This window comes from Glycine soja, chromosome 12 (assembly GCF_004193775.1).
Source record: "Glycine soja cultivar W05 chromosome 12, ASM419377v2, whole genome shotgun sequence".
In the NCBI taxonomy this organism is placed as follows: domain Eukaryota; kingdom Viridiplantae; phylum Streptophyta; class Magnoliopsida; order Fabales; family Fabaceae; genus Glycine; species Glycine soja.
Window position 1 is genome coordinate 41869362 of NC_041013.1, and position 23291 is coordinate 41892652.

The following is a 23291-nucleotide window of genomic DNA, read 5'->3' on the forward strand; positions in this document are numbered from 1 at the left end:
CATCGAGAACACATCCCTAATATAGATAAACAATTAAATATAAGAATGCATTTGAGATAATCGCAAAAATTAGATTATTTTAATAATTAATTTATATATAATAAATTACAATCATAATTAATTTTTGTTTAGATAAGTTCGTTAAAGAGCGTTTTTAAGATAATTAATTTAGTTTGGATAAAACAAAAATCAGATGTTACATTTTACAATTTTTTCTACTTTTCACATTATCTCATCTTATTTTATTTTCCTATTTCTTTTTTCTTCTTATTGTAAAGGATGTTATGAGAAGGTGTTGTGAAAATATCATTACTTTTTAAATATTTCGTTCCTTTTTCTTATATATATGATTAAAGATTTAAGGGAAGGGATACGAGGCAGGAGTGAAGCTTAAGCAAGCTTAAGCAATAATGCTTATTATATTAGGAATAATATTAGTTTCAGTCCTATCAGGTGATACGCTTGATTGATACAACAAGAAAGAATATTATAAGAGAATAATGTCATCATGATGAAACTCAATACAAAGTACCATTCACACTCCAGTGACTTTCCCTTGCTCACCAAACATACACAAACAAGCACAGAATTCAACCAGTATTAATATTACTTTGGAATATAAAACATATATGAAATGGTTCCTAGTACAATGAACAACAGTTCTAGGATTTGGCCAACTCCTTGTTCATCATGTGCATGGTTTACACAGATTTGTAGGAATGAGTTGAGTTAACAAAATGATCAATCCTTTTCCTTATTTCATCAGGATTTGCACCCACAATTTTGTCCATGGGAGTCCCTCCACTCAGTAACAGAAAGGTGGGCATGGCTTTGATTTCCATCTTGGAAGCAATTTCCTGAATTGAAGGCCACATAATTAATGCACATAGAAGTAGACAAAATGGGTTAAAACATATATGGATTCCACTTTCAGCAATAAATTATGCTTAGAATCCTTTCCTTTAATTTGAATAAAAAAGAGAATGGAGATGAGGAAGTGGATACTCTACTTGCAAATTTCACAATGCACTAGACAAAGAATAAAAGATTATCTGAAGAAAAAAAAAAGAGAAATTATTATATGATTCAAAATTATTATGATTCTAACTAACTATTCTTTTACACGTAATTAAGTTTTATTAATTATTTTTGTAAATTAAAAAATTCAGTTCTATATTGCGTGAAGATTGATCAAAATTATTGGCACGACTATGAAATATTATAATTAATTAATAGTAGTTTCATACTTTCATTGGTGTAAATTAAAGCCCCTTATGAATATTCTTATTGAAGATTACATTAGAGATAAGATTTAGTTAATTATACTATGATTGTTTATATAAAACGAGGATCATGTGAGCTCAAAGTGGGGTTTGAATCTGAAAATAAACAATTTAGAAGAATTTGTGTGTTTACCCTTTAATTGATTCCCTTTTGATAGCAATTTATGCAAATTAGAGGCAGGGCATAGAAATTGATGAACTGAAAATTGCAGATATGTGGTATATATGACACCAAACCAAAAAAAAAATAACACCAAACCAAGCATAATTCTAACAAATAAATTATGTGGTGCTGTGTGGGAATCAAATTACCTTAACCTCATCCACATCCAACGTCAGAAACAAAACATCTTCATAGGTGGAGGCTAATTCTTGAAAGAAAGGATTCATAACTATAGAAGGCACACACCAGAAAGCAGAGAAATGAACCACAACCTGCAAAATGGACCAAAAAAACATAGTTTATAAATTATCTTTGAATTCCTTAGCTAACTAATTATAATAATATATGAAACCAAAGTGCTTTAAACTAAATGAATTCATATAAAGAAAAGAGACTCACTGGGTACTTTTTATTGGTGGCATGAGAGATGTGGTGTTCCCATGATTTTTGAGAGTCTATTTTGATAACCTTAGACTTTTTTAGCTCTTTTTTCTCCTCCATTTCTTTCTGCTTCTGCTGCTTCTTTAAAAGGGTCTATACATACAAAAATGCTCTTGGAGAAAATGTGACTATTTGAACAAGATTGCACAAAAAAAAATGCTGATTTATCATTTTCTTCTTATCTTTTTTTTTTTTCTGTTTTGAATAAGACATTTTTTAGATTGATATATACGGGATACAACAAAAATAGTCTAGCTGGGGCCTCTAGATTAGTCAATCCAATGGTCATGTGGTTCACGCATGAATTAAAATATAGCATAGGTCCAACTTTTATTTTCTACGTAAATAATAGTATCAATATTGAGAAAATTTCCAAATTAAGGTAAATGGCATTTTTCCTAAGTTGTCAGCTTTTCTTGATGCCTCGTGGTATAAAAACAATCAATGCTAGTTATGGCTCAGCCTCCAAGTTTGGGAGGATGGACACACTCTTAATTGGTAATTTGATAGAGTAAGAAAAAGTGTATATCATTTTAGTCATAACATAAAAATTTATAATTAAAGTAAGATATATTCGTGGTCCACAACGCTGGAATAATAGTAAAACACGTTGAATAATAATAAGAATACTAACAGGTGTCCTGGCACTAATTAAAATTTAAAAATAAAATATTATATAAAAATATTATAGTATACATTCTTGGATTGATAGTTAGTAATTTTTTATTTATTACCTATTCCGTCTCATAATAATTCGTTGTTTAAGAAAGACAAAATTTATCCTAAAATAATTATTCTTTTAGATTTTAATGTAATATTAATTATATTTTTCATTCATATCTCTTATAATATTAATGATATGAGAATAAAAACTAAAATTAAATTAGTGATTATAAGATTAAATTTATAAAATTATTATATTTCATCTATTTATTATTTTTTGTGTAAAACAATTTATGACTATAATAATAATAATGAGACAAATGGAATAATTTCTTAACCGTAAGATACTTGTTAACAATATTCTAATAATATTATAAACATCCAAATATTTTTCAGTTGGGGAGGGTGGACCACCCCCTTTTTTTTTGGTTCACTTAACAATGGTCATTGCAAAAATATAGGTTATATTATTGTGATAATTAATGTATTTAGGAAATTCTAATAATTTCGTAGAGAAAGGTTTTTGTTTGTGTGGGGAATGATAAAAAAAATCTTCAAGAACCAGCTGAAACTAGCCAAATTGCATATTAAGCAAGGGAATCAAGTTTTTCACTATTTGGATATGTTTTTGGGTAGAAATAGCCAACAAAAATCATAAATATTGTGGCTTCTCATTCATCTGGGGAACTTGCAATTTGAGATAGTTCTCATCATGTCATTTTCACAGCGAATATATACAAAATCTCCTCATTTATCATTGTTAACCATATCAGGTGAAAGACAAGTTGCCCATTTTATATTGGCACATATGTAAACGAAACTAGGGTTTGTGATATGCAGGCCATCCTTGTTCTCAAAGTCTAAATTTTTTATCTGGCTCTATTATATGAAAACTAATAAATGGGTATCATATCAACCTTATCAAACACTAGAAGATGATGAGGTAACTTAACCTATTTAATTAGAGCCAATTGTTCAATTATCCTTTAGTTATTTATTCCACAATGTGTTTACAAGTTAGTTAAACATGATTAACACACCATAAATGCTTGGCAACACTTTTTAAATATTGTAATAAAAACTTAAATACTAAAGTAATTTTTGTCCCTACCTGTTGAAATTTGCAAGGACACTGAAGCCAGCGTTGGTAACCCGCGATCACGTGTTTCTGGATACTTTGTTTGAATAAAGCATTTTTAAGTTAAGGCTACTATTATTTTTTAGGTAACTTAAAGCTATAATATTACTTTTGAAAAAGGTAATCTTTTATAAATTTTTGTAAGGGTTTTCTTAAAGAATAATATTATTTTTAAAATCTCAGTTGTTACCAAATTTGCATTGAGCCATGTGAACAGAAACTTCGTTAAAAATAGTATTAAATTAAAAGAATCTCAAGAACCATGTTTAATTTGTTTCATAAAAAAAATTATTAAGTCTTTCTTAAAATTTCAAAAATAGAAATTTTTAATTATTAGAACAAAAACATATAAGAAAAACATTCTACATTTTCATGGTATGAGTATTAAAAGCATAAATAAAAAAATCCTAAACAAACCAGATATTTTCTCAAGTCCTGGATGGTTCAGCAGTAAATAAGGTTTAAAACAAACTTTAAGAGATTTTGTTTCTTTAAATAAAAGTGTTATACATTAGGTTTTTTTTACACCAATATATGTGATTTTTTTTAACAATTGCTTTATAAAAATTAATAATTTTTATTTTTTGTTGGTTGACTTAAAGTTTAAGTTTTAGTTATTTTATCCTTAGACTGACATGTCATATATAATAAAATATAAGTAATTAAAACTAATTAATATTTTAAAGCACTTTCATTTTCTTATTATTCCTTTTTGTAAGACTCATAAAGGAAGAGTTAAAATGTTAACAAATTAATAAATCTCAATACAATAACAAATCCAATTTTACAAGCTGTAATTATAATCTAAAAAATCAGTATAAATAACATTTCGTCGATCTGAAACTCTTGCTCAAATAAAATTTTCTTCCAACAAGTTGAAAACCTTATATTTTACTTTCATCACGTCGAAGAAGTAAGACAAATAAATTAGAATTGTTCATAATTCAGTCAAACAAATGAGAGCCCCCATTTGCCCCGGTTAAGAGGTGTGGCCCATAAAAGATAGGCTCGGGCCACAGAGTCACAACAACATCCCAGGCCCAGCAAGCCCATACAACCACATAAAGTGAAATTACCATACCATCCTTGAAGGGGATAAACATTTTATTGGCACTCAGTGGATAGCACTTTTTCCCAACGGATATGACACAAATTTTTTATTTTATTTTATTTCCAAACTTTGATGAACCATCTTTCATTCTCAGACCTCACACATATGAGTTCCTTCACCACCATCATGGCTCCTGTGACAAACTTGCATGGAGCAGTCTCCAAAACCTTAATTCCCATCACATGCCACCTTCCAAATGCACACAAAAGCATAACAAAGAGAGGACAAGTGATTGGATTTCTTGGAAGCAAAGCACAAAAGGAAGCATCAGAGTGTCAAGTTCAGGCCACAAGAAGAGCAGCAGCATTAGGCCTTGCCACTGTAGTGCTTACTTGGCAATTCAATGACAAGGTTTCATTGGCTAAAGATAATGGTTTCTGGTATGAGGATCATCCTCTCCCTGGACCAACTGTCACTAACAGTAAGCTTTCTTGTAACTAGTTTACACAAATGAACAAAGTATTAGTAAGTAGCTCTTGTATGCACAAACATATATACTCATACAGTTACATGGCAGATAAAATGAGTTGAAATTTGTATCTCTCATTCTCATACTTTATTGTTGTTTCACTCCTCACTTGGATTATGAATAATAGTATTTTTGGACTTGGTTCTCTAAAATGCGCATCTTGTATACAATAACTACTGATTAACAAATTAACAATTCAAATTTCAATAATTTACTGCACTCACATATTTCAATCAGAGTTTTTAGTTAATGGTTATTACTGTATTTTATTGTCTAAAGTGTAATATACCTTTGAGTATATATATATATAGTGTAAAAGATTTTTATACTGCAAATTTTATTGATTTTAACAATAATTACATTAGAAGTTATTCTTAGCATGACTTCTGATTAATTAATAATATAAAAATTGTTACATTGGCAATGTATAAAAACTTTAATTTTTATATACTGGGCTTTTAGTTGAGCCAAATAGGGTATTTTATATCTTTTGATGTGAATGTTTGATTATTTGGTTAGATATTGCAAATGAGAAAACGGGAACACGTTCTTTTCTTAAGAGGGGGCTTTACATAGCAAACATTGGAGTGAAAGGAAGTGTGTTTAGGATAAAGAAATATGCCTTTGATCTTCTGGCAATGGCGGATCTGATAGCAGAAGACACACTCAACTATGTGAGGAAGTACCTAAGACTCAAGTCCACATTCATGTACTATGATTTTGACAAGGTTATCTCTGCCATTCCAGTGGATGATAAGCAGCAACTAACTGATATGGCTAACAAATTGTTTGATAATTTTGAAAGGGTAATACTCTTTTTTCTCTCCCTTCAAAATGGTGTGTTATATTATAATGGTTGTTGGATTAATTGACAAATTTAGTTTGTGTTGCAATGACAGCTTGAAGAAGCTTCAAGGAAGAAAAGTCTACCTGAAACAAAATCATGCTATCAGGAAACTGAAGTTATGCTTAAAGAGGTCATGGACAAGATGGATATAATGTACAAATCAATTTGACATTATCTTAATCAAGTTGTGTTATTATTTCTCTTATAAAAATCAATTTTACTTTTTTGGTATACCATGCTGATTCCAAGTCCAAGAGAAGGGTACCATCAAGAATATAGGAAAGTGTTATTTAATAGGTGAGTTTCAGCAAAATTGCAGATGTGTATGATAGTGCCAATTATTATATTTTCAATTATTGATGGATATCAGGATATGTACCACCACCCTGGCGAAAATGTTTCATGCCTAAGAACTGGCATATCCAAATCCTCTAAGAAGCAAAAAGCTGCTATGCTGACATCCCTATGCATGCACATGCTCAGGAGTTTGGACCGGTTTGGTAGTAGTTCCACAAATTTGACTTTGGAAAATATTATAATAGTCTTAAATTTAATTTACACTCTCAACTAATTGCATATTACTACATTATTGAAAACCAAATTTCTATAATAATTATTTTAAGGGTCATTTATACTTAGTGTGTGCTTGAAAACGATTATGAACTCAAATTAACATGAATTTCCAAAAGCAGACAACTTTTAGTTTTTGCATCAACACTCCATTTTGAGCTGAAAATCATGGGATACGCGCGTTTAAAACGTCTGCTCAAACACGCTGTTACACTACTATTTAAATTGGTTATCAATGTATTAATTATTATTTTTTTTTTTGCAAAGGGATGTATTCAAAATGAAACTAATGGATAACCAAAATATATAGTCTCTTTCCACAAGGTACAGCTTAATTGACAGATTGAATTTCACACAGATTGAATTCGGATTGCTTGAAATTATACAGCATTCCAATGCTTTGATATATATATATATATATATATATATATATATATATATATATATATATATATATATATATATATATATAAAAGCACATGGTTATCTCAACGGTAGAACATGTTGACAATTTCGAGGGTTGTTTTAGTACGTCAGATTTGTAAAAACATTATCGGGATAATAATGACTATCACTGTGATTCTTACACGTTTGACAAAATTAAATATTCTGTGAGAATGGCAAATATGTCTACTGATAATAAAGTAGAATAATATAAAATTATGAAAATAACATGGAGCAGAATTGTAAATGGAACTATAATAATGGGAGATATTTTTTAAAACTAATGCATACTTGGTAACTTGTTTACTATACATTACAATCTATACGCATGATGTTAGAATTGGAGTTATTTTGGTTGTAGTAGAGATGACACAAATAGGTTAAACAATATAACCATATTCATGTGTGGAAAGATTAGAAATAGGTCAAGCGAGATTCTACAGGGCGTCCACTGGTGTGACAGCGAGGTGTCCCAATTTCACAAGCATTGACTCTTGACGCAAACCGTAGTGAGCATAGTGACTCTCCAGCTGAAGCTTGGTCAGGAGAGATGTTCACAAACATTAATGTCTTTGAGTCACCACCTAGACAAGGCTGTGTTCAGCATTGTATTCAAGAACACAAATTAGATCACCTCAAATGATTACAAGATAGCAACAAAGATGCAATTAATATAGTAAAATTGTCAAATCTGCTGCATTGCTATTTTTGTTTAACAATCAAGTGACTGCTCTATTTTTGTTTAGGTATCAGGAGGTTTCCAACAACTCATGCACATTGCTTAACTAACTGAGCTAGACCTCTTGGTCAACTGATTGCCCATCTAATATAATTTAGTTATGATACATTTTCTTATATGTAAATTACAACAAAGGGATACTAACAATGTATAGCATAGAAATCCCTCTTGTGCATTCAAATAAATGGCTTTAGATAGTATAGGATAAAACACTAGTTTTGTTTAGTTGTTATGATTGTGCAAGGTAAGAAAATTCTGGCATTATTATGAGTTTAATATAGTGAATAACTAAATAATAAAGAATGTTTAAAAATATGAACAAAATATAATCACCTGAAGAAGGTATGTAAGCTTTGAGTTCCTGAATGGGATATGATCCTCCTTCTTGGCCAAGGCAAATATAACATCACTTAATGATGACAGACTTTTATTTATTGCCTAATTTCAAATGAAAGAAAGTTTAGATTAATAGAACTCAAATAAGCATAACTATGTGAAATAAGAAACATCAGGGTTTTACATACTTGGGTTTCTTTCAATCGGTCCCCAGTTGACCCGCTCCTTGAAAGACGCTCACTCCCAGCAAGATCAATGAGATTTAGAATACCTTGTGCTTGTTGGTCAGTGCTCTAGCAGAACAAGATTGGTTGCAATTTGAATGCTTGTTAGATTGCTATTGAGTGTATGAAACATGGTTCAATTACTGTCAGAGGAGAAACAACCATACCTCATTTACACCATATAATCGAAGAGTGAATACAAAATGACTTCTAGAAGATTGTTCATTCATCTGAGTTTTTCCCACAGATCTAAAAGGAAAAAAAAAAGCAAATATAGTTAAATTTAACCTCCAAAGGCAAAGGATTTTACCTTCTAGAAGTAAATAAATCAAAATATTTTATTGCACTAGAACTATGTCAAATTTTATTCTTCCAAACTTAGCAGTCAATTCATCTTGAGATCCTATGTATAAGTAAAAAAAAAAAGATACCATGAATACATTAAGAACTAGGAAGTGCAATATAATCTAGCCATAAAATTGCAAGTTCCTTCATTGTGTCTTAATGAGGTAGTAGACACAGCCACATAGAATTAAGCACTAGAAAGCCTATAAAGGAACCTTATGAACTAATTACCTGCTATTTGCAGCTTGATTTAAAAGAAATGCAACCTCTTTTACACTCTGAACATCCACTACTGTGAGATCAGAAACATGTGTATTTCCGTTGGCATCATGTTTGATTGTGTATTGCTTCCCGGGAGTACCATTTTCCACTCGTGTTGGTGTTCCTTCTGATGATGACTTATTTGTAGATAACAGATCACGAATGGTTTCATTGTATATTTCCAACATTGACACCTGTTAAATTTTATGAACGAATCATCCTTAAAATTTATAAACATTGCAATCATGTGTGAAAAAAAGAAGGAAATACTCTATATCACCTGCATTTCATATTTCCAGCCTTGGGGTTGCTGAGATTGTTTTGTTTGAAATATTTGTTCAAGTGAACGAGGAATCAAGCCCTTTTCTTCTGGATGTCCAGGCCTTCCCATCATTGTATAGGTTTTCCCTGACCCTGTCTGACCATATGCAAAAATGCAAACCTGGAAGAGAAAATGTCTATCATATTCCATAGGATCCTTGATGTTAAAAATTTATGCACAAAAGTTAGTAAAACATGCATATTATAAATCAAAAGCCCTTTAGATTTTGTGTTCTATATCTGACTAGAAATCATTCTGTTGCTTGCAGTTATGCAATAGTAAGCATATAATATAATTTGAAATGATATAACCATCAAGAGATTACCTTATAACCATCAAGAGCACTTTGCACAAGCTGTGAAATTTCGATAAAAACTTCTTCTTGTGATGCATCAGGTGCAAAAACTTTATCATATGTGAAAGAATGTTTTTGGCCTAAAACAACAATAGCAACATGAGTTACAACATAGTTAAATAATAAACTATAACAAACATATATCAATTAGAAAAACTACAACTTCAAGGTCTGTATCATGAGATATACCATTTTGTGTCAATTCAATGCCCCGTCCAGAAGCTTCCATCGATGTGGGATAAGATATAATCTTTCCTTCTGTGCTAGAACCTTCATCAGGTAACAAAGGCCGCACTCTACAGAACACGCGGATGTTCCCTTTTAGTTCCTGTTAAAATGGAGATTAGTATGGTGTGGATTTTATCTTATTTTTTTATCATCAGCAAACTTTGGCTCAGGGAATTACCAAAATGTTATTGTGCAATTCTTTCCTCAGCTTCTCCCCTTCTATAACTTTATTTTCTGCATCTGCCAAACGTCTTTGCAACTCGTGTACAAGTTTTTGTTGCCCTTCATATTCTATTCTTGTCTCACTTGCAGATATGTCACAAACCTGATAAGGAATAAAAAAAAACCAATGTGTCATATCACAAGTTCAATGAGACTTCCTTTTCTTCTAAGTTTACACCTCATTCGTTACCTGAAGTTTCTCCTCAGCAGTAGTTAGCTGCTCTTGTAGTACCTTTATCCGCTCATCTTGCAAAGCACATTTTGCCTGTGCAGGAAAGTCATAATCTCATTTGTACAGTAATACAAGAGACTGTGGCATTTACAGAAAAGAAACAGGATATAAACCCACCTCAAGTTCATTTGTTCTTAAAGTCAATTTGTTCAGTTCAGAGCAGGACTTTTCTGTAGAATCTTTAGATTTCTCTAATTCAGATGTTAAAGTTTGCGCTTGAGATAATTGGTGGTCTCGATCATCCCTCGCATGTTGCAACTCTACTCGGAGAGATGTAACTTCACTAGCCAAGGCATCCTTCTGTTTCGTGGCCTCTTCTTGAGAAGCCTAATAAAACAACCAATTAAACTATGTAAGATACTGGTAGCATGTTAAGAAGAATGGATTTCTTGAATCTCAAGAAGGGTAGTAATAACATATAGGTATTGCATTATGGTTAAAATTTATAAAACACACACACACCCACAGAAGAAAAGTAAATGCATATCACATCAGCTCTAGAAACTCTACAACTTTTTGAATCAAAAAATAAATTCAACAAGGGTATACAAAACTACAATTTTTTCAATAGATCTACCAAACTTGCCAAGATATAAACTCTTTCAATTCTGGAGTTCTTCCCACTAAGGACTGTTATGTGATCTTTGGAGGCACTACAATTAAAGAAAAAGAAGAAGAAAAAAAAAGAAACATGCATCACACACTTCTGCAGATATACATAATATCAAATGGTTTCGTGTCAATATTATCATTAGAGTTAAGCAGATATATAATAGAAAGGTAAACCATTTTTTCTGTGTTCTTTGTTGTTTAACCCAACGCCATTCTCAAGGAATTACCTGCAAACCCACTTTTATATATACCCTTGACGATAGGATAAACCACCCAATGTGGGACTTGGAACCTTTTGAAATATTAAAAAAGATACAACATTCTTTTACTTTAAAAGATTAAAAGAAAATTGTGAAGATTCCAACTACCTAGTAATTTATTAATGCTTTAGGGGGAAGAAACTCCCCCTGTAAATTTATCATCAGAAGAACCATGGCTATTAGTTTAACAGTAAACATTTTCCTTGAGAGTGTACTTCAACTCACTCATCCTAAACCAAACCAAAAATACATCTTATCCTTATGTGGATAGCTCAAGAACTAAGCATCGTTTTGATTTTTAAGTAAAACCCCTAGAGTTGAGGTTGTGTACAATAAGATCAACCCTTTGTGAGATAGTAACGTACAAAGAGGAAAGGAAAATCTAGGCCTAGAATGAAGACATAGTCAAGTCATTAAAAACATTTTACAAAAATCTACTGCATCCAATGCATTCCAGAATTATCATCTTCATCTAAACATCCCCATTAGCCAAAATCAAGATTAAATTAGTCATAAGATTCTTTCTAATCATCTATCCTCATTAAAAAAAATTGCACTAAACACATTCCTATGCTTATAACAGTAGTAGGTATCTACAAAGATTCCAAGTATTTCTTTCTCTCTTACTCAGTGACTACTTGAATCTGAATTGAAACAGTTCACACTACAGAGGAGCAAACTTACCATAGACAAAGTAAGCTGACCCTTTAACATGGTAAGGGACTCCAGTACAGTAGCTTTCTCTTTCTCTACACGCTTAAGTTCATTTTCAACTGTAGAAAGCTCTGAATGCAGTTTTCCATTGTACTGCTGCAAGCTTGTTATGTAATCCTGTAACCGCTTATACATGTCATTGAGAGATGATATCTGCAAAAATCCATTGATGTAGACATTTAATTATAAGAATAATTCCTGACACAACTAACAGCATCAGATAAGAAGTATAAAAAATATTGAATTCAGAGCATGAGACTGTGCTGTTATTAAACCTTCTGATTTGCACTTTGGAGCTCTCGTTGTGCTCGTCCAAGATCCTCCTGCAGTGTACTCTGTGACCTCTCAAAGTTAAGCCTAGCTTCTCTCTCTTTAAGAAGAGATTCTGCTGCTGCCTAGTGTTTTCAAAGATAATAAGAAGTATATCTTTATTATCAAGTATTAACCTTTCCCTTGCATTATGCACCGAAAAATCACCCTTGAAATTCCACTAACTTGACTTGAAAATCTCACTTACTGTTTTTTCGGATTCTTCCTTCACCAATTTCTCTTGTAAAGAAGTGCAATTCCTTCTCATTTCCACAATAATTGAATTTAGCTCTTCTTCCTTGATTTTTAGCAGCAGCTCTGCAATCAAATGAATCTAACCGCCTTAGTCCCCAAACTCGATGAGGACTTTCCGAAAAAAGAAACAAAGAAAAATCTCAACCTATTTCCGTGCATTTTTGCTGGGCCAATTCCAATGAACTCTTCAACTTTTCTTGCTCTAGTGAGTAGCTAATCTCAAGGTCTTGGAACCACCTGATACAAACCTTCAGCCTTTTTATATAGTCCATCATGTTTTCACATCTTTCCTAAAAAAACAAAATCTGATGTTAACAAAAAGACAATGGCAACTAACCAAACAGTAATTCAAACACCACTATGTTCTATACATATATGTATAAACTAATTAAGGACCAAAATGTTGCACATAGAACTTGACATCCCTTGGATCTCAAACATAAATAGCCAAAACAAGTAGTAACCAAGAAATACAATACATATCATACAAACTCAAAATCACCATTAAGAGAAATTCTCCAACTAACCTTGTAATTAAATCTGTCCTTCCTTTTGGCCTTTTCATTCAGCAAGGCCTCCACATCCTCTCTTGTGAACTCTATAATGCCATAATCTGAGCCAGCATTGCTTGGTGGAGCACTACTGGGGCCAAGATCATGGCCACCATTAACAGCACCAAAAGATAGCCTTGTTCTTCCGTTAATTGGAGTTCCCACCATCTCTTCTTCTCTCTGCCCCAGCTTGTTAGTCTTTGTCTATGAGGAGCTCATCACCCACAAACTAGGAAAACCACAGCAAAAAGATCACTTTTTCAACCGTGACACTTCACTTGCACCGAACAAATGTGAAGGGAAACAAAAAAAACAACAACCACCCGTGACTGAAACTGAGGTGAAAAGGGAAAAAAACAAATCATGGGGATGGGAAAAGATGGTACCTTTGAACCTTGAAGGGGTTGAAGGTATGAGTGTGAGTGATGGTTTGAGACAAGTTCTAGTTCATGGTCTCCATTTTGAAGCTCACCACTCTACTAACTGCACTAAAGAGATATAGAGAGAGAAAGAGAAAGAGAGAGACTAATGTTGTGGGGTCATGGATTGTGTTGAAAGCTAAGAAGAAGAGATGAAAGGAAGTTGCTTTAGCAAGAAGAGATTGGTGATGATCCACACACATACATACACAAAGAAAGAGCATAAAGAGAGAAGGGGTGGATCCTTAAAAAGAAGAAAAGAAAAGAAGTGAAAATAGAGAAAAGGGTTTGTTAATTGTTATTAATGTTATCTTTTTGTTGTGTTGATAAGTGGACTTCACTTCCATGGATTGTAGATCTGTGTTTGTGTTGTGTTTGGTACTGTTTGTCAGTCCGGACTTAGTTTAGATTTTTACTGCCTGTTATTTTTGAACTTTTAAAAATCAGCTGCTGGCTATCACGTGTAAGATTCGTTCTTCCATGCAATTCATTTATTATCCCTAAGAAATGTTTTTTTAAGAAAATATTTATTTTTTTAATATAAAAAATATGGAATTTAATAATTATACACTCATATTATAACATAAAATAATTTTACATAATTATTTAATTATAAATCAATATTTATATGACTTTTAAAATAATTATTATAAAACTCAATAAATTTATGATACATGATAAATTATATCTATATATTTATATATATATGTGAATAATCATTTTATATTACCAATACATAATTTTTTTTATCAGATATATTTTTGATGTTTATAATTTTTTTCATATATATATATATATATATATATATATATATATATATATATATATATATATATATATATATATATATATGTATATATATATTATGAGAAACAATATTTATTCAAGTAAATAAGACTAATACTAATGAAAAAAAATAATCTTGATAATCACGTTTAATATTATTGTTTATGTTTATACAAGAAGTTAATCTTTGTTAATATTTGAAATAATTTTTTATAAAATTAGGCAAAGCAGAACAAAATATTTGATTGACGTTACTCTAAATGGATGCATTATTTTTATATGAATTTATAAAAATAAGGAAAATGAATATTGTAATGTGTACCAAATATTTTTTTGATTAGTGTCAATTAATCAATCAATCATTTTTTAATCACTATAAAACCATTTAGAGGATAAAAAAGTTGTATGTATGCGTATTGCCTTTGTTGTATTTTTATAATGAGGATTAGATTGAAAATTATTAAATACCTGTTGATCAAGACTTCAACAAAATTGAAAAGGATGTGTAATGGACATGGGTGAAAAAATTTGCAAGACAATGATGGTTTGGTAGCACTATATTTACCTTGAGATATACGAAATTCTTCCATCGTGCTTATTTGCATATGAAAGAATTATGAAATGCTGAGTTGAGTGAGTTCAAAAATAGTAGTAACTTATCTTTTGACTAATCTTTCATCGAACAAAAAAATATTTTGATATAATCGTTTTAACACAAAATTATTTTTTATTGAGTGAAATTCTATATATCATTAAAAAACAACAGCCCAGATGTTTTAATAAACATATAAATCTATCTAATAATAAAAGAATATGCCGTCAACACTATGTAATAAATAATAATACAATACCTCTTGTTATTTTAATATTTAGTTGGCTGTGATTGTTTGAAAGCTAGCAATAATGTAATATTAATCATTCAGAATAAAGTTCCGAGTAAATTTTTGAGTGAGAAACATTATTACGCATCGTTGGGATTAAAAAAAAGATCGACGAAGAATAAAAATCCAAAAAATTGATGAAACTAATTAACTGAATCTTTTTCCTCCTATGAGAAAAAAGTTTGTTTGAACTTATTTATCATTACATTAAAAAGTTATAAAAATTACTCAACATATAAAAGATATTTCTTCTCATCATTTTTTATCAAACAAAAAAGTGTTTATTATGTTGTGCACATTTTTCTTTCATCCAAATAATAAAAAGTACTTTTTCTTTTTTTTCCCTATATTTTTTCTTAACATCTAAACAAAACTTACAGTCATAAACAACAGAAAAACATGTTGCTGTACCATATGATTAGGGACAAAGAAACATTTTCTTGATAGTAAATTTGTTAGATCCCAAAATTAATTTTATTCCCAAATCTGAGGGGCAACAAACCTAGATTAGTGACACAAATAAAAGAAGTCCACTTCAATGTTCTTCAAATAATAAAATAAAAAAGGAATAAATTAATTACCCTTATTAATTCATTCCACTGCTGTAGCAGGATCCAACAGAACATCCTCCAAATCCAATCCAAACTGTGCCGATCTTCTTAGAACCATCACTAAACAATTATTTTCAGTTGCGTCAGAAGAGAGTTAAGAATTTTTCACTTTTATTTTCCTAAAAAGTTATTAACTTGCTCCTCTGCCAAGTCCCAACTTAACAAAAAGGAAACAGTAGAGAACGTACCACACATACCCTCCCACCTAGGCCGGACTTAAGGTCCAAGCACATCAAGCGCTTTAGGTTAAAAAAAAAAGTTTTAAATTTTTTTAGTACTAATATACTTCAAAAAATTTTTATTGTAAAATTATATTTGAAAATAAATTTTAATTAAAATTTTGTAAGTAATTGTTAATTTTTTTATTGGTACGGTAAGTAACAATTAATGAGTAATACCTCTTCATTAATATCACAATTTTATTTAGAAAAAAAGATATTTAATAGTTAATAGTTAAAGAAATTTAAAAAAATTTCTTTTATTTCTATTTTTTTATTCTCTTCCTATTCAATTCTAATTTTGTCTTCATCTCTCGTACTTCTTTGTCTTCTAACTTACTTCTTCAATTTACTTGATTATTGTGTCACTTTGAGTGAGTAAATAAAAGACGTTATTCTTAAATTTAATTTAAGTCTCTCAAGTCTTTGAGTCATCTATGTTTCCACATGACACAACACAAGTAGTTGTTGGTGTTTCCATTCACTTCTTGGTACTAAGCTCCATTCCTTGTCCTTTTCCTAAGAGCCCCTTTTATTTTAATTTCTTGAGTCTTCTTCTTCAACTATGCCTATTGAATTGACTTATCCTCCTCTCTCTATGCACTAGAAAAAATTTTGTCCTATGCGTGTTGATTTACTGCAATAATATAGTGGACATCATTGTTCATATTAAGTAGAATAAAGCTCAAAATTTTGTGTCACAATCTCACTCTAGAAATCTCACTCTAGATATTCGGATCTTGCCCTTTGGCAACAATGGATTGTCGGCAAAATTTCCGAAGGGATTTGATCAATCACACACCATTTGGTGTTTGCTTTGCATAAATTCTTAAATAAGTATTGGTTTGTGGTTACCAAAAATGAAAATGGGTAGGAAATTAATCTTATTGGTGATTTTAAGTTTTTAACCAAGGTTTTAAAAAACAATTAACAATTGTAATTTTGGTTTAAACAAAGGTTTTTGAAGTATATGTAACTGTGATTGCATCAACTGCATTTGTCTACAATTTTTCACGATATCAAAAAACATGATGAAATTGCAACTAGAATTACAATTTAAAACTTTGTTTTTAACTGGATATGATAATAAGAATAAGCTCAGTAGGCATGGCAATGGGCGGGTCGAGGTCAAATTTTGTTTACCCCGCCCCTGCCCTTGCTCCTGAAACTCAACAGTGGTGTAGATTTATCTTTCATCCCTGTCTCGACGAGGTCGGGTTTTTTTCGTCCTGCCCCTGACATATTTATAAAATCCTATAAAAAATAAATTTTCATAGAATGAAAAATATATTTTTAAATAACAATCACAACATATTTTTAAATTGTACATGACAACATAAAATCAAATCCAACAGTAGCATAAAATTCAATCCAATAATTTCAGGTTTTAGTGTGTTATATATATGCAAGAATATTTTTGTAAATTAATTATTAGCGAGACGGGTTCAGGTCGAGTATTAATAATTTCATCCTCCGAATTCGACTTTGGCTGTCGGAGAAAATCTGAACTCAACCCCAACCCCGATCCCGACCCCAATCAACTCAGATTTTTTCTGTCAAAATCGAAACTGATCCTAAAGTGACCGTGTAATTCCCTTTGCTAGATTGCCAAGCAATTCCGTGCTTGATTCTTAAGCATGAGGAAAGGTTAATAATTTCTAAAAGCTAATTACCAAGTCTTTGTTCAGAGGCAGAAACAAATATCAGTTAGGTGAGATGAATAATTACCACATGATTGTTTGGCAAGTATAGAATATTAGTGTTCAATATGATCATTGATCTACCAATAATTATTGACATTGTAATTATCTTTTGGGTGTATTATACAAAGCTCTTAGTCATGAATAAGTTACTACATATAACAAAGTGTACCTTTATTGATGTGGCCACAGTTGACTTTCACATGATTTTAGTAAACTTGAGTTTGGTTATTCACTCTACCTTCTGGCTTTACCGTTAGTTTAACAATTCCAAGGTAGTGTGGGACAAAAATGTGTAGACTAATTAAATCAACTCTAAGTAGAGATTTTTTGGTTGCACTTGTTGGCCTGCAGTTATCTGCACAGTGGCTTCTCCAAGTGTCATGAATGGAAGATTATTCTGAAACCTAGTACAACCTTGGTTGGCCTAATTGAAGCATATTTGGTACAACTTGAATGTTTTGGCCTGGTTGGTTTTGGGAAGGGTCTAGACTACTCTAGGGAACCTGTATGATATAATACCAATATGGAATTCTCTATTTGTAACTGTTTTGACTTCTATATATTCTGCCGTCAGAGTTTAAGGTTGTCACATATAAGATATTTTACCTCTTCAATTTTTAGGCTTAATCTATGTATGTTCTTAATTTATTATTTGGTTTTGAAAAAAAACTTTTTTTCACTGTAAAATATCTAAAACAACAGTTTTTGAATGGAAGGAGAAATAACATTATCTCAAAATTTTAAAATAACATATAAAAAAACATTTTTTGTAAGAAAAACGATCCTTAAAAAGAAATAAAGATGGCATTAAACATATGTGATTGTTTTAGCTCACCCACTTAAGAGTTTGATTGTTTCATTTCATAAAATTCATTTCATTTCCTTAAAGTTAAAATAAAATGAAAAAAATCTTATAATTTAAAACGTTCCTCACATCTTGTGTCACAAACGTTTATCCTCTTTCAAAAAAAATAAAAAACAGTACTGCACTGGAAAAACTAAGATTTAACATTTCAAAATTCAAAGATTAAATTTGGAATCGGTGACATTTGGATGGACATTTAAGTTATGCTTCACTAATTGAACTCGTGTATTCTTTATTCTGTTATCCCATAAATATCAACGGTAACATTAGAAGTCTCATGTTATATTTCAATCCCCTCTCTTGCCCAGTTCCTTTTGCAAAATGTTTTCAATGTGAACAGTAAAGTATTATATTATCCTTTTGTTAAACAGAAATATGGGGATGTAGCTCAGATGGTAGAGCGCTCGCTTAGCATGCGAGAGGCACGGGGATCGATACCCCGCATCTCCATTTTTTTATGAAAATCATTACATATTTTCATTTTCAATAGTAATTAACATTTCCATCCTAATTTTTTGGTAAAAAAAAAAAGTAACCTTTTTTTTCCCGTAAAATTTTTCTTGTTGATTATTTTCCAATTTTACACGAAACAGTTGAGGTGTCTCAATCTGAGTCATTGACAAGCCATTGAAAGTGTCTTAAAAAGCTTAAGGCTTACAAGAAACTATATATGTTCAATTAATGCCATTTACATGTTTGGGAAAAAAGTTGCCTCTAGTACAGTTATATTTCATAAATCAGACGCAACCTGGTTTTTTTGGCCCATTTGATTGATAAGGTTGTTGGGAGCATTGGACACATCTCATAAAAAATTTTAAGTTGTTTTTGCTATATAATTGCTCCATTGCCTTCCATTTCTTCAACAAGTGCCTGTATAAGAGATGAAGTTTCATTCTCTTTTTAGCATTTTTGTGGGATGTGTTAGTGGGAATGGCTAGAAATTCTATGAGTCAGGTTTGAATTAATCACCATTGTTTTAGGGTCCATTTGTCCTACCCCATTTCGTCACACACTTGATATATGATTTATCTTGCTCTAAAGAAGTGTCATTTTTTAATAAGATTTTATAGTTCGTATATGCACTAATGCACTATGCAGTGCGCTTTATGTAATTATTTGAGGTAGGCAAATAGTTTATTTTCTAATAAGAGTTTTTTGGCTTGCATTAATTTGATAGTTGATAGTTCTTTCAATTTTTATGTTGATTTGGTCCAATTCTTCATCAAAGTCGTAATTATCACATAATTTGTGAATCCAGTAAATTTAATGGATTTTTAGTGTTTGTCATGGTGATTTTATTCCTGTTTCGTTTGTTGCCACTTGCCACCTGCTACGAGGCCACAATTTTCAATGCCTAATTGACCATCATATTTAATTATTGACCCATGTTAAATGACATGGGGAATGGCAGTGAGAAAATTGCATGACACTGTTCAAAGTATTTGGTAATACATTTATTAACAAAATAATGCTTCCTTTAATAGACACTGGATAAGTAGAACTAGGTGTCTATGAAGACAATGCAAGAGATTATTAGGAGTAGAAAACATTAAACATATGTGTCTTGTGGTGCCTAATCTTGCTTATTTTACAGGTAAAACAGCTGTCAGATTATAATTCCTTTAATGCCATAAGGCTCACATTCAACAAACAATAAATATTTACAACCAACCCATTAACTCAAACATGAATGCCTTTTGAAATATGCATGCACAATTGAGTTGTCATGATTAATAGTATATGTTAATGGACTTAAGAATGAGAATTACCTACTTTATCCATTGCATTTTTCAACATGACTGATGCAACAAAAATTTATGTAACTTCAAGTACATATAGTTTTGTTAGTTATTAATTGATGTTGTGTTGCCTATTCTTGTAGGATTTGGGGATTGGTCTTCACTGATATACAATATACTGTCTTCTTTACTATTTTTCAGATGACTCACCAATTTGTGTTTCTGCATACCACTTTCTTACATAGTTATGAATTTTTATTTTTTTTCGTAACCGGGTGTATCCTTAGGTCAGGAGCCAAGACTAATACTAGGATTCATCTGCAGGGCTGACATTTTTCAACATTGGCACGGACCTGGGATCGAACCATGATGACTAGGTTATCTTTCAACATGACACACCATGTTGGTAAAGTAGTGAATTTTTTAAAATCAAGCAATGAAACACTTTCTTTGTTTTCCTGGCATATATGTTTAACAATATGGACATTTTCAACTTTTTTCTATGTATTTTATCTGAAAACTTGAAACTCTCAATAGAAATTTATGCTGATGGGGATCAGGATTTCAGACATGGTATTGCATGGAATATTCCTCGTATTCTTCCCAACTTTACTACATAAGAAAAGTTCTTTGCTGTGTTCTTTCAATGATCACTGTCAATCAAATAATCATTAATAAACAGCTCTAATATTAAACAAAACAAAAAATCATTGTATTTTATGCACCATAATGTTCTTTTTATTCCCTTCTCTTTGCATACATGTGTGTGTGTGTTTGTTTTACATCATCAGAAGGCCTTCTCATGTTGGCTGATATTAGCTTGAGACTTAAAAGAGTTATGACTTTGTTAAATGTTTGGTATCAATTTGCATAGAAGTTGCTACTAGATTGTGACAAACTCTAGTAGCTCTACCTGTTATTCTCTTAAATTTACACTTTTCCTGCATGTTTAAGCCATATCCTTTCCCTGAGGAAGATCACGACCTTGTTGGCTCTTTGGTATTCGTATTTCTAAATATGTGTCATTATGTATGTACGCTTCTATGTTCTTCCAATCTGCATCCTCTGGCATCTCAAGCCTTCGTACATATCCATATTCCCACCAATGGCCACACCTCCAGTCATGTGCCTTTGAGTCTCTTTGCTCCTTCCACTGTCCTCTAATTTCCACAACCTTCCCTTTATCAACATGGACTTGAATGTTATTTTTCCCAGTTCCTGTTTTGACAAACCACTGGTGTCACAGAAATTTTGGCTGGTTAAGCACTTTTCTTAATTGAATCTAAGGAAACTTGGCCCCATCAACTCCAACCAGATCAAGTTCATTTATTTGGTTATTTGATTGAAAGATCCACCATATAAATAAGTTGAGATTAATAGGCATGTACTATTAGTGCATAAGTTTTTACACTGCCAACCAATCAGAAATCATTATCTTTGGTATGACTTTTAAAATAGTTATTATAATATTTAACAAACTTATCATGGTGATATCTGATTGGATGATTTCTCATTGGATGACAGTGTCAATAGTATAACACTGTCAGTACATATAGTGTTTATTCATAGGTTATTACCTGTTGTTACTATAACCTGGTAAAGAAAAATTTCAATGCAAGATAAAGGCTCTCCTTAGGTTCCTGAAAGTATAAGCAATAGTTCCTTCAATTCTGAGATCCTTTTTATTTTTTATTTTTTTCAGGTCTTCAAAATGAAGGGGGCAGTTTCATTGTAGCATAATTTGCTTACCATAGATTCAGTTTACAAATAAGAGCAAAATGAAAAACTGGTAGTCTTACCTGGTATTTCTGCTTTTAATACATAGCCTTCACCTGTCTGACACCAATCCACAGTGTTTTGGCTGGAGCTCCTTAAATGAGATAACAACACATCTGACTCAAACTCCCATAGAGGGAAGGCATCAGAAGGATCAAAGAACTTCCCAAACAACAGTGGACTGAAAAGTGATCCATCACCAAAAACCTTATGCACTGTCGGATTAGTCTGGCTGAAGAATCGTTTGAAAGCCTCTTCTCCCAGTGAAACACACCATTTATGTGGAGTTTGATCTTCTGTTTGAACCTCAAGCCTCTTGTTAGAACTAGTCATCAATGCTTAGGAAACTGAGCAATTGTGAGGCTCTGGTGGAGAGAGTTTTGCCTTTCTCTTATAGTGTGAGAGAAGCTATATGATGAAACACAGAACAAATTCCTTTGGCATATTTGAGGGATGTAAAGCTATAAGGGAATATTTTCTTTTCTAAACTTCTCTACTTTCTAAAGAGAAACCATGTCAGGCATATTACGTATGGCTAAAGGATATGTGGTATCCCTATGCATTTTGGGTTGTCTAGCACAAGAGGTGAAAAAATGGAAAGGGATACCAATCAAGTCAAAGTCCTGTGACAAGTGATAGATGCTCTAGCAGAATCTGGGAACCCTTGTAGGAATACTTTGGCTTAATAATGTGCATTAATAATAATAATAATAATAATAATAATAATAATAATAATAATGTTTGTGCAACTCTAGTCATTCTTTTATAATGGCTACTAATTTATGTACTAACCACTTTGTTAGAGGTTCAGCTTATTTAAACAAATAATCATATATTTTTGTCAACTTTTTAAGAGAACTTTAAAAAACAAATTGATTATTTTCAAGAAAGGTTGTTCCCAAACATTCAATATCTTCAACCTCTTTCTGTTTGTGACGTGTAAATCAGATCATTATAAGTAATATTCAACCTTCATGTTCTATCATCTACTATAAACCATATTCTTCTTGCCAATCACTCAACTAGATTAATTAAGTGAGGCAGGCTATGATCTATTCAACGAATCATGAATGCTTATGTATATTTGTTGTCCTTTATAAACTTCACCAGAAGATTACTGATTTCACAGATTGAGAACCGACAACCATCAATTTTCTTGCTCTTTTTCTTAATTACGTGTTTGTCACGTGCCAGGCATG

At 31.4% G+C, this 23291-nt stretch overlaps 4 protein-coding genes, 1 long non-coding RNA gene and 1 other non-coding gene across 6 annotated transcripts; 3 read left to right on the plus strand and 3 right to left on the minus strand.

Annotated features, from left to right (window-relative positions):
• Nucleotides 1–466: 466 nt before the first annotated feature.
• LOC114379309 (thioredoxin-like protein CXXS1) lies at nt 467–2058 on the minus strand. Its single transcript, XM_028337949.1, has 3 exons — nt 1846–2058; nt 1596–1718; nt 467–857 (listed from the first exon to the last, which is right to left on the minus strand). The coding sequence occupies exons 1-3, from the start codon at nt 1945–1947 to the stop codon at nt 702–704; spliced, it is 381 nt and encodes a 126-aa protein (XP_028193750.1). The 5' UTR covers nt 1948–2058; the 3' UTR covers nt 467–701.
• A 2774-nt stretch (nt 2059–4832) lies between these two features.
• LOC114379074 (photosynthetic NDH subunit of lumenal location 3, chloroplastic-like) lies at nt 4833–6629 on the plus strand. The gene is made up of 3 exons (XM_028337630.1): nt 4833–5220; nt 5788–6074; nt 6168–6629. Exons 1-3 carry the CDS (start codon nt 4872–4874, stop codon nt 6282–6284), a joined length of 753 nt encoding a protein of 250 aa, XP_028193431.1. The 5' UTR covers nt 4833–4871; the 3' UTR covers nt 6285–6629.
• A 687-nt stretch (nt 6630–7316) lies between these two features.
• Nucleotides 7317–13805, minus strand: LOC114380535 (kinesin-like protein KIN-14N). Its single transcript, XM_028339638.1, has 17 exons — nt 13481–13805; nt 13071–13323; nt 12689–12833; nt 12497–12606; nt 12255–12374; nt 11950–12132; nt 10511–10720; nt 10352–10426; nt 10118–10264; nt 9901–10039; nt 9682–9791; nt 9315–9476; nt 9005–9228; nt 8596–8677; nt 8393–8497; nt 8202–8306; nt 7317–7723 (listed from the first exon to the last, which is right to left on the minus strand). Exons 2-17 carry the CDS (start codon nt 13260–13262, stop codon nt 7544–7546), a joined length of 2289 nt encoding a protein of 762 aa, XP_028195439.1. The 5' UTR covers nt 13263–13323; nt 13481–13805; the 3' UTR covers nt 7317–7543.
• A 5149-nt stretch (nt 13806–18954) lies between these two features.
• On the plus strand, nt 18955–19027 carry TRNAA-AGC. The gene has a single exon. It is a non-coding gene; the product is annotated as a tRNA-Ala (tRNA).
• Nucleotides 19028–19844: 817 nt separating this feature from the next.
• On the plus strand, nt 19845–22345 carry LOC114378403. The gene is made up of 2 exons (XR_003659324.1): nt 19845–20722; nt 22019–22345. It is a non-coding gene; the product is annotated as an uncharacterized LOC114378403 (long non-coding RNA).
• Nucleotides 21024–22456, minus strand: LOC114378402 (21.7 kDa class VI heat shock protein-like). The gene is made up of 2 exons (XM_028336994.1): nt 22116–22456; nt 21024–21534 (listed from the first exon to the last, which is right to left on the minus strand). Exons 1-2 carry the CDS (start codon nt 22423–22425, stop codon nt 21266–21268), a joined length of 579 nt encoding a protein of 192 aa, XP_028192795.1. The 5' UTR covers nt 22426–22456; the 3' UTR covers nt 21024–21265.
• Between the last annotated feature and the right edge of the window lie 835 nt (nt 22457–23291).

Bases quoted from the DNA above. Each gene is read 5' to 3' on its own strand.
- LOC114379309 (XM_028337949.1), bottom strand. From the start codon at position 1,947: ATGGAGGAGAAAAAAGAGCTAAAAAAGTCTAAGGTTATCAAAATAGAC. The intron at 1,719-1,845 runs GTGAGTCTCTTT...TCCATTTTGCAG, and splicing joins CCACCAATAAAAAGTACCCA to GTTGTGGTTCATTTCTCTGC. The intron at 858-1,595 runs GTAATTTGATTC...CCTTCAATTCAG, and splicing joins TGGATGTGGATGAGGTTAAG to GAAATTGCTTCCAAGATGGA.
- LOC114379074 (XM_028337630.1), top strand. From the start codon at position 4,872: ATGAACCATCTTTCATTCTCAGACCTCACACATATGAGTTCCTTCACC. The intron at 5,221-5,787 runs GTAAGCTTTCTT...TTATTTGGTTAG, and splicing joins TGGACCAACTGTCACTAACA to ATATTGCAAATGAGAAAACG. The intron at 6,075-6,167 runs GTAATACTCTTT...TTGCAATGACAG, and splicing joins TGTTTGATAATTTTGAAAGG to CTTGAAGAAGCTTCAAGGAA.
- LOC114380535 (XM_028339638.1), bottom strand. From the start codon at position 13,262: ATGGTGGGAACTCCAATTAACGGAAGAACAAGGCTATCTTTTGGTGCT. The intron at 9,229-9,314 runs GTGATATAGAGT...AAAATTTAACAG, and splicing joins GCTGGAAATATGAAATGCAG to GTGTCAATGTTGGAAATATA. The intron at 8,498-8,595 runs GTATGGTTGTTT...TTGTTCTGCTAG, and splicing joins GATTATATGGTGTAAATGAG to AGCACTGACCAACAAGCACA.
- LOC114378402 (XM_028336994.1), bottom strand. From the start codon at position 22,425: ATGACTAGTTCTAACAAGAGGCTTGAGGTTCAAACAGAAGATCAAACT. The intron at 21,535-22,115 runs GTAAGACTACCA...TTGTCAAAACAG, and splicing joins ATTAAAAGCAGAAATACCAG to GAACTGGGAAAAATAACATT.